At 45.7% G+C, this 10,093-nt stretch overlaps 1 protein-coding gene across 2 annotated transcripts; it reads right to left on the bottom strand.

The window, feature by feature from the left end:
* Positions 1-5,861: 5,861 nt before the first annotated feature.
* LOC4341066 (proline-rich receptor-like protein kinase PERK12) lies at positions 5,862-9,761 on the bottom strand. Of its 2 annotated transcripts, XM_015786515.3 has the most exons (6): positions 8,454-9,761; positions 7,875-8,351; positions 7,429-7,515; positions 7,249-7,319; positions 6,931-7,155; positions 5,862-6,524 (listed from the first exon to the last, which is right to left on the bottom strand). In XM_015786515.3, exons 1-6 carry the CDS (start codon positions 9,463-9,465, stop codon positions 6,150-6,152), a joined length of 2,247 nt encoding a protein of 748 aa, XP_015642001.1. In that variant the 5' UTR covers positions 9,466-9,761; the 3' UTR covers positions 5,862-6,149. The 2 variants fall into 2 exon arrangements, with proteins under 2 accessions (XP_015642001.1, XP_025881812.1); XM_026026027.2 differs by having other exon boundaries at positions 6,931-7,319.
* Positions 9,762-10,093: the final 332 nt, after the last annotated feature.

A 10,093-nucleotide genomic window follows, 5' to 3' on the forward strand; every position in this document is an offset into this window, starting at 1 on the left:
CAACATATATGATAACTCGGCGATTCACATAAGCAGGACTAGAGTATCATGAAGATGTAAGCACTAGTCCCGAGAATGCAAACCACCATAACAAGTTTTACCTCTTCGCCGGAGATCGAAACCGATGCAGCTCCACTCAAAAGCAAGAACTCGTCGAAAACAACGAAAGTAGAAAAAGGTTGGCGATGCGCTGAAAGTATTATTGAACTGATGTTGTTTGTTTACAAGGTCTTGGGTCATATTTATACCCGAAATACATAATATGTCCTCGCCAGACACGACTCTATCTCTATTACAACTTAAAATACGAACAAGTCCCTTAGGCGGACTCTTACCGAAAATATCTCTAAAGAAATTAACTAGAAATATCCTAATTAATAGATACAGTTGCCTTCTTTGGACTCAATCCATACGTGGCAATGCTTGTGCAGCGCCTCAATTGATCCCATCAATGATTCTAGAACCATCTTCCTGGGATCGGCTACAACGGCTTCTCCCTATCCGATCCAGTATCAGCTGATGCAGACAATAGCCGATGCTGCCAGTAGCCGATGCGCACTCTGCTTCTGAGAAACAAACTCTCTCAAAATCCGCTTCGATTTTAACTTTGAATCCGATGTATGATTTACCAAATTTGGCCGTTAACAGGTGGTGATGCACCGAATTGTATTGATCTGTGAGATAGTTTACAATGACCACGGAATGTACATACTTATACCCATGGGTAGATACTAGTCTTTGTAGGACAAGAAAGAAACATTCCTAAAGATAAAAGGAAAACATAAAGTCCTTATCGGACACTAAACACACTTTCCTAAAGATAAAAGGAAACTAACAGAGTCTTTTTAATTAATAGATAACTTACCATGCTGCATCCTCCTTGAACTTGGTCTCTTCTGGATAAGCTTCCTTGAATAGATTAATTTCCTTAACCGAATATAGCAAGAATCTGACTATTGGCAACTTGATAATTCCTATCGGCCGATTCCAGGACTCTAAAGCCGATACTGACTTTAGGCCGATGATGACTTCGGAGCTTACCAAATTTCACTGTTAACACAATCTTTGCAATAGCTAGATGCAACTGTAGAGGATCTAAAATGCCATGAAAAGGGTTAAATTATCAAAGGGTGTAACATGGTGTGCTTACGTGATGTGAACATCACTCCTTCGGATACACACAACAATCCTCCAACGGTCATTCAAGGACCGATAACAAGAGCTCGTGCGCGACAATTGAATTTAGAGGTGAGCTCGTTTCTATGTTCTTCTTTGTACGAATTTTAGAATAGATTGCTACCTAATGATTATATTGTGATTAGAAACAATGGAGGGGACAAGGAGACACTTGGAGAAGGACTTAGAGTCATGGAGGATCATCGAGGACGTCCAAGTCAAGGTAGAGGTCCAAACCAAATCGACTTCGAGTGCAACTCGGAGTTCAGGACCAGTCTACACTAAAACGGGTGCCCAGGTCGCATACGTGCTCGGATTGGGGCGATCTTTATATGGATGGAAAGCTAAGATTCTAATGCTTTTATTCCCATGTCCAAATTCTTTTCGAGTCAACGGGAATCGACCGAATAAGTTGACGTCCAGAATCTGTCCCGGTGTTGCGTCACCGTATTTGGGCCTTTGGGCCATGTATCGTGTTGGAGGCCATTAGGGCTGCATCAAGGGTTGGTTGCATGACCCTAAACTCTATATATCAGTACCCGCCATCATCTTTAGGGTTTGGGTTTTGCTTAGATTATTCTATCTAGAATAGTTTCGCCGCTAGATCGGTTTGTAAGACCCCAACTCTTGAGCTTAATCATTCATCTGCAATTTTGGTTGTATTCTACCTTATTCTTGTTTGTGTTCTTTGATTCGCAAATAGGGATTAGCCTTGTCGGCAAGGTCATCTGCGTTTTGGTACGGGTGATAACTAGAAGAGACATGGTGCTGCGATTGCGGGGCTCAAGAGCGTGCGTGTTCAAGAAGCCGGATCGATTTGTGTCGTGACTCCACCCAAATCGTTGATTATCAGAACATTTCGGAAGATCGGGAACCCTAATCCACATCATTACGGGCTTCACGGCCCGCTTAATCACAACCGTAGTTATACATGTATTTATAGTGTATTGGTTCTTATGTGGGCTAACAAGCTGTGTACTTTAAAATTATCTACTATATTTTTTTCAGCTATGTTTTAGGTTGTAGTTAGATATATTCTACTGCACGCTTTATTTTCATAATCCAATATATTAGCCCTACTTTTATAGAGTAGCCACTTAAGAATAGGTCTAATCGATATGAGCTTGCATACTCATTGTGGGTCACATCTGCACGTTGAGTTGAAGAGCCCGAGTGTGACTTAGCAAGCTTTTCACTTTTGGCCATGCACTTTGCACAACCTCGGCTCAACAAAGCCTATCCAGCTCCACTTCTAGCCCACATATATGTTTAAGTTTCGATATACAGAGTTCTTATGTAGTGTTCCCATATACAAACTTTCTATTTATATAGTTTCTATACCACATGTTGAAAGTTTTAATGTATAGTCTTTGAGCGGAATCTTTCAATATTAAGATGATAGTTATATGATTTTGAGAAGAAACTTTCAAATATTCGGTTGAAATTTCATCATTTTGAGTGGAAAAAGTTTCTTATATCTATTTGAAATTTCATATACACAATTTCTACATCGAGAAGTTTTGATCTCACTAGAGAATACCAAGAACACAATATAATCTAAGCCTGGTTGGAATCAATCAATATGCAAACACCAAGAACACAATATAATCTTCACGAGAAGAATGTACATGTTGGACTTTATTAACATTGATATCAATATAAAAGTTGCATTAGACTATCATATAATTGGTGTCGCATTGGTTGAGCTGATTTTTTTATGACATGCTTCATATACTAAGATTTTTTTATGACTATTCAACATATGACATGCATAATGTATTTGTGAGAATGATTATTCTTGTACTCCTGTCCCAAGACAACATTGATACTTGCTAAGATGACACTCAAATTACAGAAGAGAAAAAAGGGAAAGCTAATAATGATGCTTCTTGGACTGAATTGATACATCTTCAGTTGGAGATAAGAAGCCTACTAAATATGAAGCTTCTCACTAAGGTGTAAATACAGTTTTCACTGAAGATGTGCACACTATAACAATCTCACAATCACCATGAGATGTTTAAGCACAATATTCACTAAAGATGTCCATAGTTCCCAAATACAGTCAATCATCAAGAGATAACATTTTTTCTGTGAACACTAGTGGAGATCTAGATCATAACAACACTAGGGGAGATCTATCACCGTGTGACCTTCAAATGTCCTCTTCAAATCAAGAATCCAAGTTTCCTTTAAAACTACAAAATATAGCTATAAAATTCCATATGAGTATGTAGGATCGAACACAAGAACTAAGCCTATCAGGGAATGAATGGTAGGAACACTAAAAATTAAAATCTGTTTTTTGCAATAAAAATAAATCTCTGACCTGATGGAGTATGGTCTGACCAGCAATTGGCCGCTGGTCTGACCACCCTATCACTCCTAGTCAGACTGTATGCTCACCACTGGTTGGACTGCTCGCAAATTAGGCTACCTATGTGCCGTTGGATGGATGGCCCACCTAATGTTAGCATAACTACCGAGATCCAGAAAAACACAGATCAAAGTTGCTCTTAAAAATAGATCGACTTTATTGTATCAAGATGTGTTTATGAAGTGCATCCAATGTGCTCCTCTTAACTGACAAACTAGAATCGAAAGCTCAAAGCAAACCCTAACTTTTCTCTTCAAAAGTTGCCTTACATTGAGTCTCAACACCTCATCTATTTATACCCACAAATTTGATTGTTGATAACCATGAATCCAATTATAATAAGGAATCCTAATCACATAGAAAACACCTCAAACCAGAGATACACAGATCCCTTTAGAACTCCAAACTCCAATTCTCTTAAACTTCGACTCCAATCCAAATTCAACTCATCTTTCTATATGCGCACAATTCCTATTATATGCCATATGAAAACTTTACCTTCATGTGCATTGCTCTTAGTATCACACATGATCTCCTTGATCGTCTGGACCTCAACTTCTCTCAAGTCTAGTCCTGATCCATCATTGGTAATACTACCGAGGCCTCAAGAAATACCTACACATGAACTAACAAAGAAACCATATCCAAGCACGAGTTCTTTCCCAACTTGACTCACATTAGCACGGAACAATATATTTTACGTATAAAGATCAGCTTGAAGTTTTAACATGAAGTAATCAAGATTATCCATAAAGACAATTGAAACAAACTCCGAGCTGGAGTCTACCGGTGAGACCATCGAGCCAGCTGGTCCGACCGCCGTCTAACCTTTAGTTTGACCGCCATTGCCTAGCTAGTCCAACCAGTCTCATTCGGAGAGCAAAACTACTTTGCCCAATCCGACCACCTTTGCCTGGCCTGTCTGATCGATCACACCCAAAGCAAAAACCACTCTGTCCAATAAACCACCATCGTATCTAAACTAGTGTAATCAACTCGCATGCCAATTGTTCATCATAAAAACATTAATCAAGACATTGATTTAACAAGTATCAATAGCGTTTGTCTGAAATACACCCCTTAACTTCAAAACCGGATATAATACATCCCTCAATTCTTAAAACCATTCAAATCACCCCCCCCCTTGTCCTGAAATATGGTGGTTTCGCCAATGTGTGGCGCTGATGTGTCAATCTAAGTCAGCAAAATATATTAGAAAATAATTAATATCCCACATGTCAAACTGATTCATCATCTTCCCTCCTCTCTCTTCCCAAGCCAGAAGCCACCGGGTTGGTCAGCTCGAGCGTTGATGCCGATGAATGCCGCAGACAGCGCAAAGAAGAGAGCCACGCCCCTGCGGACGCCGCCCCTGCGGATGCCGCCTCCGCGGCCCCGCCGCTGTGGCCCGTGGTGGTCGTCGTCTTTGCCGCCCCGCCCGCTGCCGGCGAGTGCGAACAACCACGGCCGGAGGTTCTCGACGAGCCGCCGGTGAAGTGTGGAATGCAAACGCATCGGTTGCTCTCGCTGGACCTTCTCGATGCACCAACAGCGACGGAGTTTCTGTCCTTGCATGGTGTACCGGCGGCGGCAGCCGCCCGGAGCATCACCGATCCTGATCCATGCAAACCGTCCATAGCGAAACCGTTCCACCGTCAAGCATACATCACCGGCAGAGACGAGCTGCTCGCGACGCGCTTCGTCATCTTGCTGTTCGATCGATCAATCAACTCCAGCGGTATGCGATTGCACAGCAAAACGCATCGAAAATTAAATGGGAGCATGCAATTTCGATCGATCAATTAAATGACGCGATCATCACCGGCGGTGACGAGCTGCTCGCCGGCTACGTGACAGTCTTATTCCCATTGATTAATTGCAGAAACTAGGATAGAAACCACCCAGGGGGGTAAACTGCGTGGTATTGAAAGTTCGGGGATGTAAAATACCCGGTTTTAAACTTTAAGGGTATATTTTAGACGAAGTTAAAAATTGAGGGGGTCAAATGGACTTATCCCATATATAAATTAGCAATGATAGTCACTTCCTAGGACTGTTGGTTATGGTTACGAATCGACATTGATACCTTAGTGCCTGTTCTGTCATCATTAACTTCACTGTTAGTTCTTGTTATGGAATCCCTGTAGGTTAATAGTAGTGTTACTACAATTCTAGAGGAATCCACAGTAATAGGCTGCTTACAAAGGACATTTGTTTAGGTTTTATGTCGTCAACACATTCGCAAGAGTAAAATGGAAAGAGGCCATTGAGAAGGGATCTGAAGTGCAAGAGAGACCAGTGGCTTACTGGGTCACCAAACTTAAGAAATCATCATGCTGATGGTATGTGCTTAGCAAACCATTATGGATCCTAATAGACTGATTTCCCTATATCTTTATCACTTGATTGAATGTCCTCCATGTGCAAAAGGGTTTTGAAGTACATAAGTACAAACTGCCGAAAATTAGACCCAAAACCCTGAATTTCCTACATGTGTTTTTGAGTTCAGTTCAGTTCTATATGGACTCACCTCTTGTTGTCACCCTTATCACGTAATTGCACCGGTGCTAAGCACTTCAAAACATACAAGGCGTTATTACTCTGGTATCCGATTCATCGGCCGCGACTCAGAGTTGGAGTTGGTTGTTCTCTGCTCAAACTCTCCGGTGAACTCCTCGGAGGCGAATGCGATACGACGGAGTTGCTGGATGTCAGCAGCGTCGCTGCCACCAGTGAACACTTGGCTCTGCCCCACCTTGATCCCATTGCTAAGGTCCGTCATGCTCCCCTCATCTAGTACCCGCATCACCTGCACCATCCGCGGCCGTTTGGGAGCGGAGTGGCGAACACATGCGGCCGCTGCTTCCACCATCGTCATCATCTCATTGCGGTTGTATGCGCCCTCTAGCCGTGGATCAACCAGCTCACTGAGATCACCCGTCTCTACCGCATCCGCCAGCACTGGTCGTGCCTGCAAAGAAGAGATGGCGTTGTATATAAGGCAAAAAAGACAAATTTTAAATCGAAAGTGCGGTGGCGGGTGGGGGTAGGAGGAGATACGGAAAATAATTCTAATCCCTCGAGAGGATGTTCTCTCGTGTACCTTTTTTCCAAACTAAATGCAATTAGTTATAAAAATTTTAAAAAGAAATTGACAATGTAAAATATAATGACATCTATCACTCTACCAAAAATTAAGTTCAAATTTGTCCTACACATTGAGGGAAAAACATCTCAATGTGTGAGTTGGGTTTAGATCTAATTAAGATTTCGTGGAGTGGTATATATATATATATTGTATAAATGTTGTGAAAGTTTTTGAGACTTTTTTATATCTATTTTAATGGTAGAACGTCCCCTCGACGATCAAAACATACCCATTCGACGAGGCTCTCCTCTCCGAGGGGCTGCGTCTGGTCAACCGGCTTGCGGCCGGTGATGAGCTCCAGTAGGACGACACCAAAGGAGAAGACGTCGGAGCGGTCCGTGAGCTTGCCGCTGGAGGCGTACTCTGGCGCTAGGTACCCGAAGGTGCCCATGATGCGCGTCGACACGTGAGTGTGCGTATCATTCGCCAGCTTCGCAAGCCCAAAGTCTGCCACCTGCGCCACCATGGATGGAAGCATCAAACACCATGGAACTTTGAATTGAAGATGGCAGCTGGCTGGGGAGATCGATGTACTGTATATGCGTACCTGTGCTTCCCACGAGTAGTCCAGTAGGATATTGGCGGTCTTGATGTCCCGGTGGATAATCCGCGGGTGGCCTATCTTGCCAAGGAGAGAACAAAACGCCTTTTTTCCAGTGTTAGCTAGGTGATGTGTAACAGCATATAAGATAGATCGATGAGCGTCAATGTGGATCATTAAACTTACAGTCCTCGTGTAGGTATGCTAGCCCCTTGGCTGCACCAATGGCAATCCGCAGCCTCGTCGGCCAGTCCATCACTGGCATGCCACGGCCTACATAGAAGGACATTAATTAGTTGTAAGCTGCAAACATGGTTTCTAATTTTGTTTTGCATATTTACGTCAAGGGGCACCGGAATTTTTTATTTTTTTTGAAATTTGAATAAATTTTAACCATTTTTTTTCTAAATGACAAAAAAATATATTTTTTTCACAAAATATTAGTGGTGAAATAGTGTCATGCCGCAGGCTGAAATTCCCAAAACTTCGAACAGAGTGCAAACACTGGCTGTAAAACACCGGCACCTATGTCCGGGAGTATAGGTGTCGGCTGAAAAACCGGCGCCGGTTTCCAACTGAAACCTATTAAAGTTTGTGTACTAGTGTTATGAATTGATTAATTAATTACTTACCATGAAGGTGGTGTTCGAGGGTGCCGTTGGGAACGAACTCGTAGATGAGCATGCGGTGGTGCGCGGCGATGCAGTAGCCGACGAGGGAGACGAGGTGGCGGTGGTGGACGCGGCTGATGATCTCCACCTCCGCCTGGAACTCCCGCTCCCCCTGCCCGCTCCCGGCCTTGAGCTGCTTCACGGCCACGCACTTGCCGTCGCTTAGCCACCCCTTGTACACGCACCCAAACCCGCCCTCGCCGATCACGTTGTCCCGCGAGAAGTTGCTGGTGATCCCCGTCAGCTCCTCGTAGCTGAACCGCGACTTGGACCCCGCCGGCCCTGTCCCCTCTCCGCCCGAGAATGTCCCCGAATTGTAGTACCCGCCGCCGTCCGCTGACGCCCCACCGGAGTTGAGCATAATCGCCGACGGTGGTGGGTGGTGGTTGCGGCTTGACCCGCCAAACTGAGACGATGGCACGAAGTAGTTGTTGCCATCTGCATCCGATCATCCGATCACCGTTGTTAATTTAGCTGCGATATATAGTTCACAATTTCTTGTGCTTTTGCATATATAGTTGCACTGCATTGCATATATACCGTAGTGGTAGACCAGCCCATCCATCTTCTTCTTCCTCCGGCTCGACACGATGAGGTAGATGGCCACTATGGCACACAGGAGGCCCGTGACCGCGGCGCCGGCGATGGCGGCGGCTATGTGGCCGCTGCTGCTGGCCTGGGCCGTCGAGCTTACGGTTGTGTGTTGCTGCTGTGACAATGAAGTGTTGGAGGAGCCCGCCGTGCTGTTTCTTCCTCCGGGGAAGTTGGTCGACGAGATGGCGCCGGAGGGCGTGGCGTCGATCACCTGCGGTGGCGGCAGCATTCCGGGAGGGCTGTTCGACGCCACCGGGACGGGAATGAACACCACCGACTGGTTCGCCGCCGACGGAGGTGACTGCGGAGGAGCTTGCTGCTGCCCGCCGGAAGGTTTAGGCGGTTGGCCATTATTGCCGCCACTTGATTGCGGCGGCGATGGCGGCGGCGATGAGCGAGGCGGAGATGGTTCCGACGATGACGCTGACGAGCCACTCGATGGCGGTGGCTGGTTAGAGGACGGAGACGGAGGAGGTGATGGAGTTGAGCCTCCGGACTGGTGCTGCTGCTGCTGCTGCGGAGGGGGCGACCAGTTTGGCGGCGGCGAGGAGCGGCCGCCGCCGCCGCCACCGCCACCATTTCCAGATGACTCGGATGGCGGAGACGGTGCCTCCGGCGAAGACTTGGAACCTCCACCACTCGAAGAAGAAGAAGAAGAAGAAGAAGAAGACTGGGGCGGCGCCGGCGGTGGAGACGAATGCGACTCGGAAGAGCTCCCCGACGGCGGAGGCGGGCTAGGCGAGGACGAGCCTTGTGACGGCGAACTCGAGCCTCCTCCGGAGTCGGAGTCGGAGCTCTGCGACGAAGGAGGTGTCGGGCTAGACGACGACGACCCATTGCTGCTCGAATTATCAGACTCTTCCGGCGGAGGCGCCTTGTTGGAACCATTTCCTGACGACGACGACGACGACGACGAGGGCGAGCTTGGCGAGGGGGCTTGATCCGATTCCGATGACATGTTTCCTCTCCCGCCAGCTGATCAAAATCGTATCAAACAATGCTTCTGGTACGAGAATCATCAACCCACATTTGCTCCCGATCACCATTTCTGCTAGCAGCACATCCCTTCATCCACCACCATCTCCCAGACAGCTAGCTTTTGCAATCTATCAATGGCTCCTCGATGATCTGGACCCAAATCAATATCTCAAGCCCAAGAGGTATTCACCTGGCTGGCAGCAGAGAAAACTGCAGAGAGAGGTGGTCAATGTCGTTGGATGAGTTGTCAGGGGGGAGGAGGAAGAGAATGCGTGAAAAATTGCTGCTTTTGGTCAGGTGGGCATGGAAAGAAACAAGATTTGCTGTCGTGGCCTAAGAATAGGGGACCATAGCGTCAAAAACAGAAGAACCGTTTACTAAAACATGGTTGCGAGCTCTTGCTATGTTTAGCAGCTCAGGCATGGCGATTCTGAGCCTCAAGAATTAGGTAACAGAGGGTGAGTTAATCGTTTACATTTTGGTTCTTCTAATCTTTCTCTCCTTCGGTATGTCAGGTTTTATATATACCTCTGATCCGCCCGATCTATCTCTTGCTATTCGAAAAACTATTGATAGTTTTGTAGATGCATCTCTTAGGGCTTATATCG

This window comes from Oryza sativa, chromosome 6 (assembly GCF_034140825.1).
Source record: "Oryza sativa Japonica Group chromosome 6, ASM3414082v1".
NCBI classification, from domain to species: domain Eukaryota; kingdom Viridiplantae; phylum Streptophyta; class Magnoliopsida; order Poales; family Poaceae; genus Oryza; species Oryza sativa.